Consider the following 23,599-nt stretch of genomic DNA (forward strand, 5'->3'; position numbering starts at 1 on the left):
GTCCTTGACTCCTCTCTTCCTCACTCCCTCCATCTCATTGGTTGTTAAGTCTTGTCAATTCTGCCTCCATATTTCTCAACTCTGTCCCCTTCTCTCTACAGACAGAGCCACTATCCTTGTTCAAGCCCTCGTTACTTCTCATTTGGACTAACATAACAGTTTCTTAATAACATCTCTGCTTCCAATCTCTCTCCTCTCCAACACAACCTCCATGAAGTTGCCAAGCTCATATTCCTAACACATAGGTCTCACCTCTGTTACTCCCTTACTCAAAAAGCTCCAGTGGTTTACCCTAGCTCATAAGATAAAATACAACCTCCTCTATTTGGCTCTTAAAGCCCTTCAAAATCTGGCTCCAACCTACCTTTCACAAGGTTATTGTGAAGATCAAATGAACTAACATTTGTAAAGTGCCTAGCATGGTGCTTGGTACATGGGAGGTATTTAGTCAGTGATTGTCGCATGACAACAGGCAACATTCTATGACTTTCGTCTTGTTTTCCAGAGAAAGACACTAGAGAGAAAAGCTGTATTTAGGCATTTGCACCACCTCAGTGTTATCCTGTCTAGGAAGCATGTAAGAAGGTAATCATGTGTCTTAATGTGTGGGCTATGTTAGCCTCCCAGTGGAAAGATTCCTTTAAAGAAAATGGAATTTCCACTCATCAATAAGACAAAAAGCTGGGGGAAATATCGTCTTGAGAACTGAAATGTTTCCCAAGAAAATTGTGGGCTTCCCTGTCATCTAGTGCAAGGTGTATTTATTGCTACAGGCATCATTTGGTGGTTAAAATGGATGAAGGGGAGGAAAATGGAGGGAAAGGAAAGGAAGCAACCTAGACTATTGAGTCTCACTTTCTGGATGGTGAATAAGGAAGTCGTCCTTACCCCTCCCATCCCATTTGTCTACCAAGAAGGAAGAAAAAGTTCAGAACTGCTACACGGAAGGATAACCTTTATTTTAATAGCTATAAAAACTACCCATGAATAAAATGGATGCTATTTTGAGAATCCATTTAATTTTTAAGAATACCATACATAACAAAAAGCTAAGTTTAGTTGGGAGTAGATAGGTTTGGACCTATGATTGCATTGTTCCCAGTAACTCAGCACAATGAAACTTCCTGTACAAAAACAGATGGGCACCTTCTCTAAAGCTTGGTCTGGGGCACTGAGAGGTTAGGCAATCTGCCCGGGACCACAGCCAACATGTGTCAGGGGTAGGACGTGAATGTGGTCTTTTTTAAGGAAGGCAACCCTGATGAAATCACAGGTCTGATTCCTACACCCCCCCCAAAAAAAAACCACCTTCAGCATATAGCAAAGTGAAGTGCACATAGTAGGTGTTTAATAAGTGTTTCTTAGATGAATTTTTGTGCCTTAGAGGATAAAAAGGGGGGAAACACTGCCAATCATTCTGAAAGGGCAGATCACTGGTATAACTTGGCACTTAATAGGAATTTAAAGAAATCTGAGATGATTCCTCAGCTTAAAGACCTTCAGCACTTCTCTACATCCCCAGGGCAGTAAAAATACAATATTTATGTTTCCTATTACACGGTTACAGAATCTCCTCTAAGCCAAGGAAAACGGGAATCAGCATAAAGGCAGGGGTCTGGGTACAGCCTTCCAAACCCACTATTCTATGATTGACAGGACTAAATAATAATGATCAAATATGGGGTTTATTTAAATAGCTACAGACAAGGAAAACCACTGCTACATGTGGGTGGCTGCAATCTGTTCCCGTGGAAAGAAGATATCCAATTCTCTCGAGAGCAGACTTTTCATTGATTTGGTGCAAAACAATTTGAGGACAAGAATGAAAGTACAGAAATCAAAAATCAATGCCCGAGTCTGAATGTAGTGAAGAATCTCTGTTGAGTTTCTGAGGTGACATGCTGCCAGTAGAATGCCTTGGTTTTTCTTTTCCCCATCCCTAATTATTCAAAGGACAATCAGTCAAGCACTTACAGCTTTAGGAAAAAAAGAGCAGTCCACTCTTTAAAGGGTTAGTTCGATTCATTTTTGTGGCCGTCCTAGAAACCAACTAATGCTTTCCTTTCAAGTTGGCACATCTACTCTACAAGCTCATTTTACAATTTGTTACAAATTCAAGTTTTATTTGCACATCAGCACCAGGGCTGACCATACTGACATTGCCATTATCCAACAGAATACATCAGGCACCCACAGAGTGCAAAGCTTTTAAGACATGGGCTGTGTTCTAGAGCTGTCTTTGCAATGCTTTTGTGAAGCTAGTCTGCCCCAAGTCTAGAACTGTATCTTCTCCAAATAGCTACAAAACGCTAAATCCACTGGTGATTGAGAAAGAACCATGATGATTTTCTGCCAGGGAAAATGTCTTACCAGTGTTTTTAAACAGAGGAATGGACTAAAGAGAGGCTACCGAATTTCTTTCTGTGAGCCTAGAAAAATGGGATTGCCCACACCAAGACAGAGGACTACAGAGATCAGTAGCCTCCGGTGGTCCCTTTCAACCTCAAGATTCTATGATTGATGAGGCTGAATGCCGACAAAGAGAATAACTATGTACTTACACACTTTTATCCCTAAGACTCAAAGGAAAATGTTTCCAATGGTTTCTACATGATTTAAACCACCAAAAGACTGCAACCTAGAATTAGTCGGAAATCATCTAATGCTTTTAGACAGCATAACCCATTACAACAATGACAAATTGGTTCCAATGAATCACGAGAGTATGACTGCACAGTACTACGTTGCAGCGATTTCAGAGTACATAAAAACAAATGATTAAGAAGTCTAGGCCAAAGCTTCTTCTCTCATGAATTCTTCAAGGGCCAGGATCACGTTTTTGGCTTCTGGCATTTCTTCATGCTCCACTTTCACTATCTTCAGTAGGATATCTCCACTGCCACAGTTCTTCAGAAATAAGTAACATTTAAACAAGGCATAATGATTCATTTCTGCCTGTCGAATAAACCTCTTTAGGTTGTTTGTGTCTTGGATAGCCTAGAAAAGAGGAACGAGTTGAAGGTATGTAGTTTTCATCTTTGTAAAGGGTGGGGGGACAGCTAGGTGGTGGAGTGGATAGAGCACCGGCCCTGAAGTCAGGAGGACCTGAGTTCAAATCCGGCCTCAGACCAAACACTTGACACTTACTAGCTGTGTGACCCTGGGCAAGTCACTTAACCCCAATTGCCAAAAAAAATTTAATAATAAAAAAAATAAAAGCCGGGGAACTAATAACAAGTTCTAAAGAATGCTTAAGTACCATCTGCAATGCACTGAGCTAGGAAATATGGCAAAAGATGGAAGACAGTCATCATTGGAGGGGTTATGGGAAGACAGGCACATTAATTTACTGCTGGTGGAACAGTCAATTGATTCAACCATCTGGAAAACAGTTTGGACTTACTCAAGAAAAGTTATTAAACTGTTCATACTTTGAACGGATCCCAACAGTAGGGTCCTTATAGAAGTAATATAGGAGACAAATTTATAGGCACAGAATCAGAGATCTTACTACTGGGACTACATCCCAAGGAGATTATTGACAGCAAGTAAAGACCCATTGTACAAAAATAATCATAGCAACCTTATTTATGATCAGGAAAATCTTCAAACAAAACATGGGCCTGATTGACTGTGGAATGGCTGAACAAATTACACTAAATGGAGATGATGTATAAGTACCACACCAAGTGGAAAATTAAATATGAAGATTTTGGGGAGGAAAGAAGGATCTGCATGAAGTAATGTAGAACAAGGAGAACAAAGCAAAAAAAAAATGCAATTGCAACATTCTACAGTTAACTGGGAGAGGCAGCAAAACTCTGCCCAAATACAGCAGTCAACGTTAGCACCATACTGCCACCATTAAAGAGTCCATTTACAGCCATCCTTTCTACTAACAATAGATGCTCAAACGGCTTTCTCAGGGAACATGTTTTGTAAAGTGGTTTGTGTGGGTGTTTGTTGGGAAATATCTGTTATGTCAAACAAAATGTATCCTTCAGCTTATTTTTTTAAGGAGGTTTAAGAAATGGACCCTTTGTGGAACATCACATATATTGTCAGACTATACTGCCCCAGCTGCTAATTAGTTTTGCTGAAATGCTTTTTTTCTCTTCCTTTTTTTAAAAAAAAATTCTGTGTCACATTGGATGACTCTCTGGGGAAGAGAGAGAGGAGTGATATATTTGAGGAAAGAAAATGGCATAAAAACAACAAAAAATCAGCAAATTTTTAAAAAAAGTATCCTTAAACAAGAAGTGACAAGACCCAGGATTTTACACCATTAGGCCACCAGGTACACAAACATAGGTCCTAGGGAGGCCAAGCAGCTTCTCCAGGGACCTGGCTGGCGAGTATCAGGCAGGATTCAAACCCTGGTCTCCCTGTTTCCAAGCTTAGCATTCCATGCACCAGGCCACACTGCCTCCAATAGTTTCACAGAAAAGATCAATCTCTCTCATACCACAAGACCGGTTCCATTTGAAACTGCCACAGCATTTAACTTAGTAAGCAAGAAATTAAATGGTTCAACATCTCTTGTGCACCAGCCATTTGAAAATGTGTGATAAACACTTCTACAGAAGGCCCAGACAACCATCTGCCAAGAACCGCGTCAACAGTAAGCTACCTTCAGTTTAAAGTTCTCTAGGATCTGTCGGAAAAGAAATGGGTTGCCACCTTCCGCAGCATTCAGAAACGCCTGCATCCAGTCCTCACAGAACCTGTTGCTTCCTGTAAAACATAAGGGAACGGTGAGAAACAGTAACAATATCTGGAGTCCAGAGAGCACTGAAAAGGTCTGCTCAGCTCTTTCTATATGTGAAATCACTTGAGCCTCGTGACCACCCTCTGATATAAGTACTACAGGTATGGTTATCTCCATTGCAGATGGGGAAACTGAGGCTCAGAGACGCTCACATGGCTTACCTATGGCCCCCCGCAACTAGAAGGGACCTCAGAGGTCATCTCATTTCAACCCCTTATTTTACTGATGAGGAAACTGAGGCCCCCAAGTCACACATGTAGTAAACATTAGAAGCAGAATTTGAACCCAAGTCCTCCTACACTGCAGTATTTGCATTCAGATCTTCCTGACTCCAAATGTAGTCCTTTATCCACCACACTCCGCTGCTTCCTTATGCAAAGGACATTCTACCTAGGCTATTATATAATTATATAAATGTAATAATAATGTATTAATCTGCATTTTACACTTATAAATCTTTCATACATTGCTCCTATAAGTAGTCTACTGTTATAGTCTAAGATGCAAAAAAAAATTTTAATTTTTTAAAAATTCTTTCCTACAAGGCATGATTCACTGAGTAGGGGAATGAGGGAGGAAATCTATTTGGAAACAAAGGGGTTCTAAGAACAAAAGATACCAATAAAACTTTTTTTTTAAATAAGAGCCTGAAAAATGGAAGGTAGAGGGTAAAACTCAATATGACCTGTTCTCACCCTATTATTATCACATACAGCATGAACATTCAGTATCAGAAATAAAACAACAAAGGGTGCTTTAGAACATGCATCTCACCTGCGTTAGAAAACTGTGGCTGAGGCCCACTACAATTTATAACCACCGACTTGTGCAGCTCTTCAGTCATAGCCATGCATAAGGAGGTCATCGTCCCCTCATGAATAAGTCCTTGGAGACTGGCCACACTCAGAAACCTGCCCCAAAAGAGAGTTCCTTTTCCAAATGTCATTGTTGTTGTTATCATTATGACTGGGTCTCCCTATCTCGCCGAGGCCAGAAGTGCAGCTGGCACTCACTGGTCTGACCCCACACTACTGATCAGCACTGACGCCTAACCTGCGTTGTTCTTCCAACCTGGGCCAGTTTAGGTGGCCTGGTGACACCCCTTTCCCCTCCTCAGGGGCTTTACTGTAGACACCCCTTCATCGAACACTCCACCAGCCCTAGCCTCCTGGGAAGCAGGGACTACAGGTGTGCACCATCACACCTAGCCATGCATTATCTTTAAAGGGGCTCAAGGAGGAAAAATCAATATTTTTTTAAAGTAAAGGTCAACAATTATGAAGCAGGCTACCAAACTTCTAAGAAAAGTGATGGACTCAGGTGCAGAATGAGACATGCTACATTTTCAGACATGGCCAAGGTAGGAATTTGTTTTGCTTAACTATGCATATGGGTTACAAGGGTATTTTGGGGGGTAGTTGGGAGGAATGGGAAGAAGTAGTTATAAGGTTGCAAAAAAAAAATAAAGAAATGAAAGAAAAGAGAAACTGAAGCATTAAAAAAAAGTACACAGATGAAAGGTCCAGAAAAAAAAAACCACATACACACACAGACAGCTTTGAAAGTTACATAATGAATTTACAAGCAAGTTGTATACAATACAGATTTGCAGTTACATGAACAATTCAAAAGAAAAATACAAAAACAACACTCAAATAAATAAATCTAGAAATTAAAAAAAATTTAAAAGCAACTCGTGAAAAATAAGTGTTTTCATAAAACTTTTAGCAATCTTTACCCATTAATGTCTCTCTTTGTTTTTTCATCTGATTCTTGAACTTCAACTGGAGTGTAACTCAAAGCCTTTGAGAGAGAAATTCACTGTCAGCATGTATTTGTCTTGCTTTGGTTCAATTAGTCAATCGGCAAATGTTTATTAAGCACCTACTGTATGCAGAACAAAGAGTTCTGCCTTTATGTGCACAGTCTAAGGCTTGGGAGAGATATAAAACCTGGATAACCCCTATTTCTTCATGATCTTTCAAAAAATTGTTATAAATGTAATAACCATCAACAAAGACAGACAAAAGTAATGATACCCAGTAAGAAATAGAATCTTACAGAAGACCCTGATCAATAAGGTGGAACCTAAAAAATAAAAGCCAGAAAACAAATAAACGAGTTTTCTCTGCATCCTTTCCCAAACACGCCTAGGGCCCCCTTCCGTTTGGATGGCTTTTTTCTATGTTGAACTATCCTAAGGCCATATGTAGCAGAGAGCACCCCGGCTCTGCTCATCTCACTTAGTAACATCATTCTCTTCATATCACTCACTCTTTATTGGACTGGCTCTTGGATACATCACAACCTTTTTAAAATATTTGACTGGACAGTGCTTGACCAGGATCAGAGGCTCAAACATTTAGAGCTGGAAGTGGCCTTGAAGAGCATTAGAGTAGTCCATTTGGCCTCATTTTGTAGAGGAAGACACCGAGGCTTGAATGTAACTGGATGACTTGCCCAAGGTCATGACAGACAGCAAATGGCAGAGCTGACATGAATAGCCTGATCTTTGGATGCCAAATCCTAAGCTTTCCACTGCTCTCTCCAAGGTGCTGAACAAGGAGCATGGTACTCATCTTGAGGACTTGGTTTTTTCAACTGTTGTTATACAGTAAAGATAAAGACTCCTTATTTATCCAAGCCTGTCTATCTACCCCACACAATCACCTGAATGGAAAATCCAGTCAATTATCCAGGTGATTTCAAATATACCTCATTGCCAATACCAAAACATCTAGACACCTACTGAATTTTCCAGTTTCCATCAGAATGTTGGGTGTCATTAAAAGAGGCAGCAGTGTGTTAGAGTAACCAAACACTGGCTGCTGTGTTGGAAGACCTGGGTTCAAATTTCACCTCTGACACATACCACCTATGTGACCTTAGGTAACTTTACATATAAAATGAAGGAGTTGGTCTAGACGGCCTTTGAACTTCTTGCGGTTCTATAAAGAGCGATGCTCCTCTGAACTCAAGGCATTTGGGATGCTTTTCTCCTCCTCTCCCACTGCTTAGGCAATTACTTCTAATTACAAGGCATCTTAAAAAGTACCTAGGAGATTATTATGATGAAATGATTTGTCCCATGAAGATGCCTCAACTAGTAACTGCCACTGACTGAATAACTGAACCAAGTTTCCAAGTGAATTGTTGACAGCTAAACTTGGGACCAAAAGAAAAATAAATGTCAGCAGTCTCTTTCAATCTTTCATAGAACTTCCCAACCGGCTCTCAATCAACGGAATGTGTGTGTTGATACTCACAGCATGCAGGAGAAAGGTCAGCTTCTCTTGAAAGAGATGTACGACTCTCTCAATCGGGCAAACGGCCGCCTCAAACCAGTTGCTAAGATAGGATTTGGTGCAGGCCTCCAGGCTACCTTCCTATATATATACAGAATACAAAATACTATCATTCGATGTTTTAACTAAGATGGAATGCTTTCTGTCTCAACATTGTTGATGGTGATAGATCCCATTTTAACTGAGATATAACGCTTTTTGTCTCAACATTGTTGACAGTGATAAGAGTTGATGGACAAACACTTCTGAATTTTAAGATCAGAAAAAGATCAGAAAAAGAATGTTGACACGTATCATTCCCAGAAAAGTGAGTTTTGTTAAGAAATTCCACTAGCAAAATAAAGCATCGAATGCAGAAGGCAGCTCAGGAGGGGACACTGATAAACTGAGCTGTTTTGATACTACAAAGTTCTGTTTAAAGGCTGGTTTTCTCTTTCGAAACCAGGCTGGAATGCCAGAGTTATTCATAGATGGGTCCCACTCTGATTGACACAGGAGCTTTGACCTGCCTTGTTTTCCAGTCTTGACCTGTGTGTCCCTCTTAGGCAACCTGGTGGACCCCATTCCCAGAGGGCTCACCATATTAATGCCATGATTAGTGCGCATACCAATTGGGCTTAGCTCACAACAGCACAGAACTCCTGAGCTCAAGAGATCTATACCAGTTTCAGCCTCCCCAGTAGCTGGGATTATAGGTATGTGCCACTGTATCTGGCTTTTAATCAAGTTAAATTTTTAATCATAAAAACCCTAGTTGTACATAACAAAGATTTATGGTTTCATATGTAATCCTACCTTTTTGTTATTGTTTGTACAGTAAAATGTTCATGTTTAAGTTCTTAATTTTTAAAAAATGTAAATGAAGAAAAAGGGCAAAAAAAGCTTAGAATGGAAACTACTGTAAACATTTTTTATTTAAAGTGATGAAATCTAAGGTGTTCACTGTCATTTCTTCACCGGAGAGAGCCACCACTCAAAGGAGAGGATGGGATGGTTGTACATGGGGTAACTGAGAATAGAGTCCAGCCTGACCAATCAGAATTGGAAGGAAACTGGGCGACTCACCAAGATACCAGGAGGTACGTTCCCAATGTTGACATCCTGGTTCTGATATTCTCCCATTTCCCCCAGAGACACTCATCTTTCCATGAAGGGTCACCTTCCAAAAAGTACTGTCACTCAGTCAGCTTTAGGGTAGGAAGGCCACTGACCCACATCATTACATTACAGGTCATCCTCCCCCAGTCCCTCTCCAGATGAGTCTACAATCCATCCACAAGCATGGAACAAGTAATAAACTTACAGAACCCATCACCCAAAGAGCAGCTAGAAGCCAAAATGGTAAAACTGTTTCAAAAAAGGTTTAAATTCAAGAATAGAACAGAGCCATGGAAGGGCTCTTAGGGAAGTGCTGAGATTCAGGTAATACATCCCCAGCTTGTGAGGGTGACAGCCGTAAGAGCAGTCACTTCCTTCTGCAGAGTGATCTCTGGGACTGGCGGACATGGCCGCAGGAGCACAGCGGGGGCCCTGCACAGCAGAGCCAGCCTCCTACTGGCTCGGCCCAGGTAGCTAAGACCCCTGTTCCCACCTCCTCAGCAGTCATCGTTCACATGCCATCTCAGTGAATGAACTGAATCATCAGCCTTTGGTTGGGAGGGAAAGCAGCAGAGCCATTGTCTGGAACCCACAGGCTGGTGGGTTTGCTTTGCCTCGGTAGTGAACTCCCCGCCTGCCTCAGAGCAACATGTACTTAGGATTCTTGGTGGCCACCTGGAAATGTTCTGCAAGTAGAGGAGAACCATGACACCCAATATTATTAATCTCCAATGCTTAAAAAGGATGAAGTCAGACTTTTTACCTCACCATCCATGTTTGTCTTCAGGCTTTGGATGTATTTGTCCAATTCAAGTCTGAAAGTATGATCTTAAGGAATAATAATATTAAATAATAATAATGATGATAGCTAGCATTTATACGGCACTTTTAAAGTTCGTAAAACACTTTGCAAATATTATCTTGTTTTATCCTCACAACAACCCTGGAGGTTTGTGCTATTATTACCATTTTACAGATGAAGAAACTAAGGCAGACAGAGGTTAAGTGACTTGCCCAGTGTCACACAGCTAGTCTCTGAGGCTGGATTTGAACTCAGGTCTTCCTGACTCCAGGGCCAGTACTCTGTTCACAGTCACTATGCCACCTAGCTATCTAATAATGATAATAATTAATAATAACAATAATGATGATGATGACAGATAAACCAAGATGGTTGTTCTAAGCTTTCAAAATAAAATATAAAACCTCTCAGTTTACAAATACCATGAATTAAAGCAATCCCCAAGAGTGGCCTCTGGGATATGACCCAAGAGGCTAGAGGCTGCAGAGCCAGTGTGGAAGGTGGGGAGACCTGAGTTCTAGTCCCCCCTCTGGCACCTCCTGCCCTGTGCAACATAAGCGAGCCATTTAACCTCTCACTGTTGTCCTTGGCTCCTTGCAGGTTGTAGAGACATGCTGACCTGACCTGGTGGAAACTTCCTCACCTGGGAGGTCCCTACACCAGTGAAATCACAGGTGCCCGTTACTAACCTATGAGCAATGACAGCCTTGTAGCGGACACACTCAAGGAAAAAAAGAATTTAAAGTGAATTCAAAGTCAAAGAATTTGAACAGACAGTTTTAAAAATGAGGAAAAGCAAATTGCTAATAATCACTTGAAAAAAATGCTCAACCTTACTAACAAGCACATCTTTGAGATACCCCTTCACAGTCATCGAATGGGCAAAAAGTAAATAAATAAATAAAAGCCAAACACAATGCTGGCAGTATTGTGAAGAAATGGGTACACTCATTCATTGACAGTAGAATTGCAAATTTGTAGAATTTCTTGGGAAAGCAATCAATCTGAAGGCAGAAAAAGTTACAAAAATAATCATAAATTTTGACCCAATAACTCGACTGTTAGAAATATATCCTGAGAGTGTTATCAATGCCCAAAATAAGGAGTTATATATTCAAAGATTTTCATTAGCAACATTATATGTCATTGCAAAAAAACTGGAAACAACCTAAATGTTGAACAATAGGGAAATGATTAAATAAATTGTGCTTTGTTCATGTAAAGAAATACTATAATGCAACTAAGATGGACAAGTATGAGAAATACAGAGAAATCTAAAAAGTCCTTTATGAAAAAAAAAAGTAAAAAACCAAAACCAAGAGGAATAGAATATATACGAACTACAATCATATAAGGAAAAGTCAATAAATCTTTTCTAGGGAATTTATACAGTAACTACAGTAACATAAAGGAAAACAATTCACACCTCTCATCAGTGTAGCTACTAACCATGACTTCAGAGGACTGACAGTGAAACGCGTCTCTCGCCTCTTGACCAAAATGTGCTGGGCTACAGACGCAAAATGAGGTACGCGTTTTCAGACACTGCTAATACATTGATCTGTTTTGCTTAATGTTACTTATTTGCTACAAAAGAGAGTAGAGGAGGGACATTATCATTTGGAAGTGACTGTTTAAAAAATTCAGTAATAAACATTAATTAAAAATTTAACATTTTAAAAAAGTGAATTGCCAAAGAATCCCATTAGAAATTTAAGAGGAGAGGCCCAAAGGTGTTATAATATTGTACATGTGCTGAATTTAATTAGTATTAGTTAGTATTGATGTTTGCTTTCAATAAAACATTTAATAAACCAATCAACAAGCATTTTAAAGTACCTTAATGGGCCAGAAACTATGCTATTAATTTTAAAAATTAATAAAGCATCTGAAGGTTCCAACCAAGGACCCTCACTTTCCTCATCCACATCCCTCCCATCTGCCAGCAGCTACCCAAATCTCCAATGATTGGCCCAAGGGCCTAGGTAGGCAGTCAAGGGAAGCTTTCACTGACTTCTCCATCCCCTCCCCAAGGCTACTTAATAAATACTTTTCCATTCCATTAATTAATCATACTAATTTTTTAAAAATAAAATGGATGAAAGGTTTGGGAATGACATGGTGAAACTCTGGAGAAGGAGTGGGGTCTTGGGGAATGGAAAGTCAGTGGAAACCCATCTTCTTTTTTATTCTCCTGACCTGGCATTCCTGCCATCTTCAGAGCCAAAGAAAAGGATATAGCTCAAGTCCTTTTTCAGAGCCCCCTAAGAAACAGACTATATATTCAGGAGGGTCAGGAACAGACTCTGTAGTTGCTGTTTCTAGAAGCGGTTTGTCTTGCTGGAAAAGGCAGTAATAGCAACCAACCCGGGAATCTGGAAGACTGCAGGATAGGGATGAGGAGGGGGGTAAAGAAAAAAGTCAAAGGGAACAAGGCTGGTGACTCATCCTGTGGTCAACATGCATCTAATTTAGCAGACAGCTCTCAAGGCTGCTCATCTTCATCCGTATCTGCATTGGAAGTCTGCCCACCTCCTTATCATGCCTTAAGTTAAATACTTGGAAGGGAAAGGTTAAGTGGATTGCTAGTATTAACTTAATTAACTAATTAAAAGGGGGGGGATGAGTCAAGCTTCACAATTTCCTTGCTGTGATCAAGATGGGTCTAGACACGGAGCCAGCCAAGTATATGTCAGCTAGGGAGATCTGGCCTTGGGGGAATTGCTTATCCATTCCATCACTTAGCTCTGAAACAAAAACTCGCCTGTAATCCCATGTCCTTACCTCAGCTCCACCGATGTAACGTTACCCAGCCCCTCAAAGACAGCTCCTTTAGACACACGCTTAGCAATGGCACTCCGGAGTTCTGGCTCTGTTTCTGACGGTAAATTAGTATCTACCAAGGAAAGGCTTTTGAAACAAACAAAACAGATATTTATGAGCGTATGTGTACGTGTGTGTGTGTGTGTGTACATTTGTTTTACATAAACAAATTTATTTATTACTTGTTGACAGAATTCGGAATTTGCAATAAGCAGAGTCGAGTGTCTGAGGAAGTTAGAATAACTTTGAGGGACAGGATTCATAAGACCACAGCCTTCGAGTTGGGAAAGGCCAGAGACGTCATCAAACCCAAACTCCTCATTTTACACAAAGGCCAAACGAGGCCAAAGTCACACAGCTAGCATGTATCTGAGACAGCATCCAAACCCAGGACGCCTGACTACTCTACCCACTGCTCCGTGCTGTCTCTCTGCCAGAGAGTCTTATAACCTTTTTGCAACATGGACCCCTTGGTAGTAATCTAGGAGAGCCAATTATACTGAAATGTAGCTATCAGAATATTTTTTTTAATTATAGAGATCATAAAAATAGGAAAAGGCCCCACACGTACAAAAATATTTACAGCAGCTCTTTTAGTGGTGGCCAAGAACTGGAAACTGAAGGGAAGCCCATCAATTGGGGAGTGGCTGAACAAGCGGTGGTAAATGAATGTCATGGAATACGACTGTTCCATAAGAAATGAGGAGCAGGCAGACTTCAGAAAAACCTGGAAGGACTTACATGAACTGATGCTGAGGGAAATGAGCAGAACCAGGAGAACACTGTACACATTAATAGCCACATTGTGTGATGACTAACTTTAATAGATTTCTTCTTAAAAACGCAAGGATCTAAAACAACTCCAAAAGACTCATGATGGAAAATGCTATCCACACCCAGAAAAAAGAACTACGGAGTTCAAAGGAAGATCGATGCATACTATTTGCTCTTTTTTTTTTGTTTGTTTCTTCTTTGTCATGGTTCATCCCATTGATTCTAATTCTTCTTTACAAAATGACTAATGTGGAAGTATGTTTAATATGAATGTATATGTAAAGCCTGTATCAGATTGTACATGGGGGGAGGGGAAAGAGGGGGAGAAAAACTGGAACTCAAAATCTTACGGAAGTGAATGTTGAAAACTAAAAATAAATAAATTTGTATTTTTTTAAAAAATTTGCAGACTCTAGGTTAAAGACCCCTGCTCTAAGATGTTTACTTGGTGTTGTGGCAGTTATTTTGGTGACCACCTTCCATCTCACCACGCATGGAGGCAAAAGCTAGCATCAAATATTTTGTCAACTGAGTTTTCTATTATGAAACAGGAAGCAAAAGTCTCAAATTTGACTTCAGATGAAATTCAATTAAGCAATCACTATTTAAGCACCCGCCATGCACACCAAGTTCTGTGTTAGGAATGTGAAAAACAACACATACAAACCCTGTTCTCAAGGACTTTATTATCTAATGGCACAGAGGGAGGAGAAGGTCATTTCCACAAATAACTACATGAAAGAGAGTGCTAAGCACTAAGGAGAATCCCTGGAGGAGGGAGGCATCATTTTCAGCCGGAGGTGCCTGGGGGCAGGCCTAGAATGGTAAGCAAGCCCTCTGTAAGACACTGAGATGGGAAAGATCAGGGCAAGAAAAGGTCACTAAGATTTATCCAGCTTACCTAAGAGGTGAAGTAGATGCAGTAGTGTGAGATGAGGCTGAAAAGACGGATGGGAACTGAATTGCAGTGGGCCTTGAATGCCAGGATTGGTCAGTCAGTCTACAATCATTTATTAAGCATTTAGTATGTGCCAGGCAGTACAGTTAATGCTGGGGATACATAGAAAAGGAAAAACAGTCCTTCTCCTCAAGGGTCTTGTTTTCATGGAGGAGGTGCCAGACAAAGAACTACATTCATACACATTGCACACAATGTAATTAGAAGGTAGCTGTGGAATGCAGGGGCTGGGGGAGGAGGAAGGGCCCCCCAAAGAAGGGGATACTTAAGAGGAGTCTTGGAGGAAGCCAGGGAAGGCAGGAGGCTGACGTGAGGAAGGAAAGCATTCCAGCCCTGGGGAACAGGGGGGATCAATGCGTGGAGCGTCACTGGTGAGGAACACCACATGGGCCAGGGTGGGGGATCAGGAAATCATGTTTCAGTGGGTAGGAAAAGGGGAGCCAGTGAAGATTCCTGAGTTGAAGAAATGCGTGACCAAAGGGGTGTGTTAAAGAAGATTACGATAGACTGGAGGAAGAAGAACCGAGTAGGAAGCTACTCTGGAGATTTGGGGAGAAGCAATGAGCCACATGAGTGAAAAGGGATACTTTGGGAGTGCAAAGGGTTGATGGAGGCTGGAGCTGAGGCCAGGTTGGAACTGACCAGACTTGGCAGGTGATGAGGAATAAGGAAGAGGGAACTCAAAGGTGGCTCTGAAGTTCTGAGCTCGGTGACTGCGAGGATGGAGTACCAAAGACAAAGATGGAGGAGTCAGGAGGGGGGCAGGGCGATGAAGAGTTCTGGAGTGACATCGAGGTGGAGACATACAGGGAAATATGGGACTAGAGCTCTGGAGAGAGGACGAAGGAGAAGACGGAGATTTGGGAATCACCTGCATGGTGCTGATAACTGCAGCCAGGATGAAATCACCAGAGAAGAGAATGCAGAGAAAGAAGAGAAAAGGCCCGAGAAGGGAACTTCTTAGGGACAAAGGGAAGAGGAGGATCTAGCAAAGGTGGCAGAGATGGGACAGGCAGGGAGATGCAGTGTCCCAGAAGCCAAGGCAGGAAAGAGGACCAAGAAGGAGGCGGATCCATAGTGCCAAATGCCTCAGAGACATGAAGGAGAATACAACAGGAAACAAAAAAAGAAAAAACCAAGTTGCTGGATTTCACAAGAAGGTTACCACTGACCTTGGAGAGAGCTATTTCTGGAGTGCCAGATTACAACGGCCCACGAAGTAACTACGTAGCGGGGAAGTAGCAGCAGTGACGTTCGTGGAAGACAAGAGGACAACAGTCTACGGGGGAGTGGGTTCAAGCAAGAATTTTAGGATCAAGAAGATGTGAATGTGTTTGTAGGCTGCAGCCAGAGGTGGGAGAAGGTAAAGATGCAAGAGAGAAAGAGAATTCAGCAAGGTCATGGAGGTGACAGGAGGAGCTCAGGCCAAAGGCAAATCAGGAAGGGTTGGCCAAGGGTGCTCCTCCTCTGAGCCTGGAGCAAGGCAGGGACAGAGCGGGCAGAGACCTTGTACGGTTTAGACGAGGTAAGTTCTGGGAGCTCCTATCCCAAGGGCGTCAAGGCAGAGAGCAGTTCCAGCCTGGTCTTGTTCACATGAAGACAGAAAAAGAACATTCTACTCAAGTCTTCACACTGTGTTATATAGGAATATATTCTCAATACAATGCCTACATCAGACCTGAGTTCAAATCTCAGGTCTGCCTCTGACAGAGGCAGTAAAATGGTACTTGGCATCAGGAACATCTGAGTTCAAATCATCCCTCGGATCTTTCACAGAGCTACATGATCTTAGCTTCAGTTTCCTCAACTGTAAAATAAGGGGCTTGGGCTTTCTGGCCATTAGGGCCCCTTCCAGCTCTAAACCTCTGATCTGTGTTACCTTGGACATGACAGCTCACCCTCTGGGCCTCAGTCTTCTCATCTGTAAAACAAGGGAACTGGACCAGATGGTCTCTGGGGCTCTTTCTGACCCCCCAATCTAGGATCCTATGGCAAAGGGTATGCAACAAACTCCAGGTGTAACAACTCCCTCCAGCAAGGCAGATCACAACCTATCTCTGACCTGGTAGATAAGTGCCAGGGACACGTGCCTGAGTCACACTGTAGTGATGGCCCAGCATCATACAGAAAAGAGTGTGAAAAGCAGAACTATAAAATGATCTTTAAAACAATTCTGATAGAGAGGGATTGGACATACGAATTCATTGATATAGGGGACTCTCAGGTGAGAAAAGTTCCTCTGCCAATGCACGTTGACACTCTCTGTTAATTTATAACCTTAGCTGTCTGGGGCAGAATTGTCAGACACAAGGCCCCAGGGCCCCATCCAGCATGGCCTGAGTGTGGCCTGAACCAGATAAAAATGTATTTGGGAAATATTCCACAAAATAAAAATATAACAAAACATAGATAATATTAATATGAGGTTTTCTACGTCAATATGTGGCCTGTAGGGATCCTAAAGTATGGTTTAGCGGCCCCTGTTTCTACCTGAGTTTGACACCTCTGGCCTCGGGGTCAAGGGGCTTCCCCAGGGCCACAGACCCAGTGTGCGTCAGAGCCAAGCCCTCCTGGCTCCAAGGCCAGCTTCTACCATTGGGCAACACTGCCTGTCATTAATTACCTCTGACAGCAATGTTCATATGTCATTTAAATCCAAATACTGGAATCTCATGTGTGTTCCCAGAAACTTAGAGGGAACAAACTCGTGTCTAGTTACTAATGGCACAAGCATTATTCTGACCTCCCACTGGACTGTGAGCCCCAGGGCAGGGACTGATTCTGGCCTGTCTTTGTTCCAGTATGGTGCTGGGCACATAATTAGCACTTAATAAGTTTTTACTGACTGACCAGCTGGACCTGCCCAGTTCTCAAATTCACAATATCAGAAAATAGATGTCTAAGTTCTCATGAGGAGGGTGGATTTATATGTCTGACATACGAATTGCTCAATGAAAAATCAGGATTGCTGGTCTCTACAGGTCAGAGCTAGCACTAGAGATGGGAAAATAGATGCTGGCTTTACCTGAAGTCTGCACCAGAAGGAGTTTCCAAAGTCAAGCTACTCGGACTTCCCTCGTCACTGTCCCCGCGTTGTGCTGGTGATCTGCAAACCATGGGATTATTATGGTTGTTAATCACAGAAATCTCACCCTTGCAGGGCTCACACAGGAAGGGGGAAGGCTGGGGAAGAAGCTAGTCAAAGGGGAAATCAGCTAGGAATGTGAGGAGAGAAAGCCAGTGATGGCAGCTGCCTTTTTTTAGTGATGGAAAAGATAAACTCCAAGTGAAGACATGATGACAGGCAGTCTGTTCAGGATCTGACTCCATAAATCCTTGGAGCTGGATAGAAGCTTAAAGATCACCTGATCCCAACCCTCAGTTTTCCAGACAAAAATCCAAGGCTCACCCAGAGGAAGGAACATATCCAAGGTAAAGAGCTTAGTTACCTACAGTATCCGGGAGCTCTCTCACCTGAAAGGAAGCCTATACCTGCAAACCCACAAGCTAGGTCCTCTTCAAGACCCCAAAACTGTATAGAGGCAGCTAAAAACAAATAAGGAGGAGGAAGCTAGATGGCGCAGTGGACAGAGCACCAGCCCTTGATTCAGGAGGACCTGAGTTCAAATCACACCTCAGACACATAACACTTACCAGCTGTGTGACCCTGGGCAAGTCACTTAACCCCACTGTCTAGCCAAAAACAACAACAACAACAAAAACCCAACAGAAACAAATAAGGAAAGGGGAGACTAATATAAACGACAGAAAAGAATTCTTAGCCAAATAAGGGAGAGATGACAAAAGACAAAATACATAATTCTGACTGAATTAAATTGAAAGCGTTTACAAAAACAAAATCAATGCAGCTAGGGTAAGAAGGAAACAAGTTTGTATCCCCATCTTTGACAATTCAAGATACATAAGGTATCCCAAAAGTCTTAGTGGAATTTTAAGCTTCAATAGCCTAAAGCTTCATTAAGACTTTGGGAAATCTTTTATAGAAAATTAACACGTCTGAGACTGAGATCTATTCCTCACTAGATAAGTGGTCAAAGGCTATGAACTAACATTACTCAAAAGATGAATTGCAAACTATTAACAGCCACATGTAAGACTGTTTCAAGTTACTAATAATACAAGAAATGGAAATTCTATAAATTCTAAGGTTTCAACTCATCCACCAAACTAGCAATGACGGAGAACAGAAATAGTGTTGGAGGGGCACATTAACCGTAGAGTTGTAAATTGGTACAACCTTCTGAAAAGCAATTTGGAATTATACAAAGACCTAAAGATTCTACCACTAAACATGTACCCTCAGGAGGTCAAGACAAGAGGAAAAAAAAAGCTAAACATGTGTCAAAACACTCCTAAAAGCACTTCTTTGGTAGCAAAAAGCTAAAAGCACACTGATTTGGGGAATGGCTAAAAAAATGGTGACATATGAATGTAATGCAATATTACTGTGCAGTAAAAAATAACAAAGATGAAGATTTTAGAAAAGCATGGCAAAACTTACATGAAATGATGTGGAATGAAAGAAGCAGAACCTGGAAAACAATACATACAGTGACTACCACACTGTAAGCAGAATGAATCATAAAATAAAACCGGACAATATATAATTATAATGACCAATCTTGGACTCTGAGAAGAGTTGAGAAGTTTTGGAAGAGTTAGGGAGTGTAGGTACTGAATGCTGCTTATACTGTCAGATGTAGCCATGCAATGTAATCAATTGTTTTTCTAAATATTTTTTCTTTTTCTTTTAATCTTTGCTTCAAAAGAAGACTTCCAGGTTGGGGGGGATGGAAGTATATATTCAGAAATGAATGTGATGCAAAAATAAATAAAACAATAATAAAATCCTAGCCACTGGAGGGCTGGCAATCGTTCCAGAGAGAGGGAAAATTGAGAGAACGGGAGACAGGAAAGGGGAGGAGGCAGTGGCAGAGATAAGGAAAAGTGGGGAAAGAATAACCAGGTCAAACTAAAGAGAAAGGCAAGGAGAAAAAAGGACAGATGACAAAAAGGGAGGAGGACAAAGGCAGAAAGAGAGGGAGAAACTGAATTCAGAGTACAGAGTTGAGTGGGTCAGGAAGGGCTGGGGCAATGATCAGGGGAAAGGATGGAGGAAATAACTGCGATTCTGATCGCAGGATCATAGACATAGAGATGGAAAGGACCTCTGAGGTAAGAAGATGGAGCAGATGACAAGGACAGAAATGAGGAGGTGGGGAGAATGAAAGGAGAAGTGGTGTGAATGAGAGGACGGATGGAGAAGGGGCACTGGGCTAGGAAGGCTTTTACTCCTCCTTGTATCCTCCCACACATCCCATTCATCATTAATTCCTGGGCCCAGAGAGCAGGGCCAGATGCCCACATTATCCCCTCTCTCACCACAACTTGTCACCTCCTACCCAAGAAGTAACAATCAAATCAAGATGACCACTGCTACTGCTATACACAAGCCTCCCCTTCGGCCACACTACAAGCCAAAGCAGCCTTCTTGCCATTTCTCACATATTTCATCTCCTCCCTCCCTCCCACTGCACAGGCTGTGTCCCATGCCTGCCCTGCACTCCCTTCCTGTCTCTACCTTAGAATACATGGTTTCCTTCAAGACCCAACTCACGGGCTGCTCTCTCTATGAAGTCTTTCCTGATCCATCACCATCACCTACTAGTACCCTCCTGGTCCATTTAATTGATATTGACTTTGTATATCCTTATACACGGCCAGATTATCCTTTTCTATAGACTGTAAGCTACTGGAGGGTTAGGGCTGCTTCCTCACTGTCTTTACATCTCCAACAATTACCACCACACTTGGTACCCAGCTAGCACCAAATACACCCTTGGTGATTGACCAGGTACTAGATAATCGACTACTCCGTAGCTCAACTCAGAATCCCAGTCTGCCTAGACCAAAGTTCCCCATCCCTTGTACCCATCCACATCAGTCACATGCCTTCTGGGTCCCTGCCCAACTCTTCCCTCCCCATCCACTGTGCTCTAGAGAAGCCGTGTTCTATTTTTAACAACTGTCCAGCACATTAGATCTGCTTCTTTCATGTCAATTTTCATGTCAATCCTTGCAATCCCCAAAACCCAGCCGTCCCATGAAAACACTGCATCACCAAGGAGGGCTGTGCCTTCCACCACACACATTCTATGATGGGAGAGGGGGAGGCACGTTTCTTAGTCCTCCCTGCGGCTCCCAGGCCCTCCCCTTTACCACCTATACTCAGCAACCTCTCCTCCTGAGATTTCCCTCACTCATATATAACATTCTATCCTGTTACTGGTGGTACCTCAATCTCTCTCCTCCCCGGGGAGTTTAGAACCTAGCTATCCAAGTGGAGAGAGGAAGAGTCTAAATTCATCCTACGTAACCCCCGTTCTGTGGTGAGACAGCAGGTGCTGGGAATGTGATGACCAAAACTGAAGTCTTCCTCCTACCCCCAACCTCTGCCCTTTTACCTGGAGATTTCAATACACATGTTGTCCTCAAACACCCTCATCTGTTTGTCCTTTGTCCACATCAGCCACACAAACACCTCCTCCTACTTCACTGGAAAAATTAAGGCTACTCATCAGAAGCTCCCTTCCCCCCCAATTCCACACTTCACATCACCCACTGTCCATCCTCCTCTCCTCCAGTCTTGAAGGGTGAAGAGGCCCTTCCTGATGAAGCCAACCCCTCTATGTCCTGCACCCATCTCCTCCTACAGCTTGCTCCTTTGATCATCCCCTCTCCTTAATTTTCCATCTCTCCTTATTCACTGGTTCTTTCTCTACTGCCTTCAAACATGCCTGGATCTCCCCCATCTTCGTTGTTTTAAAAGCAACTTCCTCACGTCCTCACCATGCACATGATCCCCCATCGTTCTTAATATTTCCTCCCTTTCACAGCCAACCTAGGAGAAGAACTGTCTGTTGCCTCCTCTTCCTCACTCCCTCTCACTTCCTCAAACCCTGCAATCTGGCTTCATCCCCACCACTCTCTCCAAGGTCACAAGCCACCTCTACTGATAAATCCAATGGCCTTTGTTCACCTCTTGGTGGCCTTTCACATTGTTAAGCACCACCCCCATCCCCCACCCCTTTCTAGATATTTCCTCTCCTTCTCAGTTTTTCCTAAACCTGCTCTATTCCAAATCTCTTAATTCCCTTTTGACAGGTCTCCCTTAGACTCCTTTTCATGGATGTGGGTGTACTCCAGGGTATGTGTGCATACATGTGCGTAAGTGTGGATCTCACATATATATAGGCACGAGTATACAATCATGCCAGTTGATGTGTGTATACATGTGTGCGTCCATGTCTTGTTATACATGTCCATGTAGGTGGTACGTATGTTTATAGAGGATTTACACACATGTTATGTGTATGTAGATGCGTGGTGTGTTTATGTGCGTACATATTTGTACCGCATGCATATCTTGCCAAATTTGCATGCCCTGACTGTAGGGAGCATTAATTTATAGACATGGTAATCTGTGTGCATACATGTCTCATTATGTATATGTGTGGCATGTATATACATGCATGCACATTTTTATGTATGCAGTCTTGTTATGCATGCCTATGCTTTGCATGTGTGTGTGCATCTCATCGTGTATGTGTTGCCATGACTATACACATGCTGTATGCATGTAGAAGTGTGGGGGGGTGTGCATGCATGTTTGTATTGCGTGCATGCCTTGCTTCGCATGCCCTGAGCGTATTAATTACAGACCCAGTAATATGTGTGCATGCATGTCTCATTATGTATATGCAAGCATGAATGTATCCACGCGGCGTGTGTATGTGCACGTACATTTTGATGCTGCAGGTTTGTTATGCGTGTCTGTGCATGTGGCATGCATGTGGCGTGCATGTGTTGTAGATGTCTCATGTGTGTCCAAGCATGGGTCCACACTGCTGTGTATTGTTTGTGTCTTGGCATGAATGAGGGTTTGGGGGCAGGGCGGGTGCACTCGAGGTGTGTCTGCCTATGTGTATAATAATAATTATTATTATAGCTACAATTTATAGAGCGCTTTGGGCATATCACAAGTATTACCTCATCTGAACCCTCCAACAACCCCAAGAGGTGGGTGCTATGATTAAGCCCATTTTACAGAGGAGGGAACTGAGGCACAGACGGGGGAGAGAACTAAAGCCCAACACTTCCGGACGCCCACACGCCGCTCCCTCTCTGCCCCGCCCCCGTGCGGGCGCGTGCCCCGTGACCGTGCCCCGTGCGCGCGCGCGCAGTCTGAGCCGGGGAGGGACAGGCCCGAGCCCTGCCCCGGGGCCGCACCTGCTTCCGTGGTAGGCGTAGAGGCAGAAGTGGCTGCTGGGCGGCCGCTCGGGCCTCCGGTGCTCCACGCTCCCGCCGCCGCCCTCCTCGCTGCTTTCTAGCTCCTTGTCGTCCCCGTCCAGGGATTCCTGCAGGGAGGGCAGCATATCCGCGCGCCGACGCCGGGCCGGGCAGAGCCGAACGGGGCCGAGTTGAGCCGAGCCTGAGGCCCGCGCCTGCGTGCAGGGGATGGGGGAGGAGCGCCCTGCGCGCTGTGTCCCGCCCTACTGCTCCCCCTGCTGCCGTACGGTCCCGGTGGACAGCTCCGCCGCGCCCTCTCCCGCGCACACTTAGTTCCCTAAACGCGAATGTCCCGCAGGACGCGAGAAGCAAACCAGGGACCTGACTTTTTCCATTTAGTGGATAGAGAGCGCGGCGGCCTTGGGGTCAGCAAGAGCGTGGATGCTAAACCCGCCTTCCCGGAAGAGTCATCTCGTCGTCTCCCAGGGCCTCATTTTTCTCATCTGCCAAAAATGGGTTCGAGACCCATTAATCCTTAATTCCATGAATCTCAGTGTAAAAGAGGCTTCGTCCCATTTCCAGGCAGCGAGCTTCCCGGGTCCAGAGTCCCTTTAGGTGGAGGCTGGATAATCCCTCATTAGCCATTTAATGCTACAAATAAATTTTAATTAAATTGACTTTAATACTGGAAGGGACTTTGTTTTTGTGGTGCCCCCAAACAAAACAAAACAGCTGGTGTGCTGCCATCCTACAAACACAGA

General features: G+C 43.0%; 1 protein-coding gene across 2 annotated transcripts; it reads right to left on the minus strand.

The window, feature by feature from the left end:
• Positions 1 to 938: 938 nt before the first annotated feature.
• On the minus strand, positions 939 to 23,092 carry CUNH17orf75 (chromosome unknown C17orf75 homolog). 2 transcript variants are annotated; one of them, XM_020963173.2, is made up of 10 exons: positions 22,839 to 23,083; positions 17,554 to 17,634; positions 12,758 to 12,883; positions 12,213 to 12,356; positions 9,935 to 9,992; positions 8,035 to 8,154; positions 6,507 to 6,571; positions 5,543 to 5,679; positions 4,631 to 4,734; positions 939 to 2,997 (listed from the first exon to the last, which is right to left on the minus strand). In XM_020963173.2, the coding sequence occupies exons 1-10, from the start codon at positions 22,982 to 22,984 to the stop codon at positions 2,788 to 2,790; spliced, it is 1,191 nt and encodes a 396-aa protein (XP_020818832.1). In that variant the 5' UTR covers positions 22,985 to 23,083; the 3' UTR covers positions 939 to 2,787. The 2 variants fall into 2 exon arrangements, with proteins under 2 accessions (XP_020818832.1, XP_078010950.1); XM_078154824.1 differs by lacking the exon at positions 17,554 to 17,634 and having other exon boundaries at positions 22,839 to 23,092.
• Between the last annotated feature and the right edge of the window lie 507 nt (positions 23,093 to 23,599).

This window comes from Phascolarctos cinereus, unplaced genomic scaffold (assembly GCF_003287225.1).
Source record: "Phascolarctos cinereus isolate Bilbo 61053 unplaced genomic scaffold, phaCin_HiC Scaffold_5;HRSCAF=322, whole genome shotgun sequence".
Taxonomy (NCBI): domain Eukaryota; kingdom Metazoa; phylum Chordata; class Mammalia; order Diprotodontia; family Phascolarctidae; genus Phascolarctos; species Phascolarctos cinereus.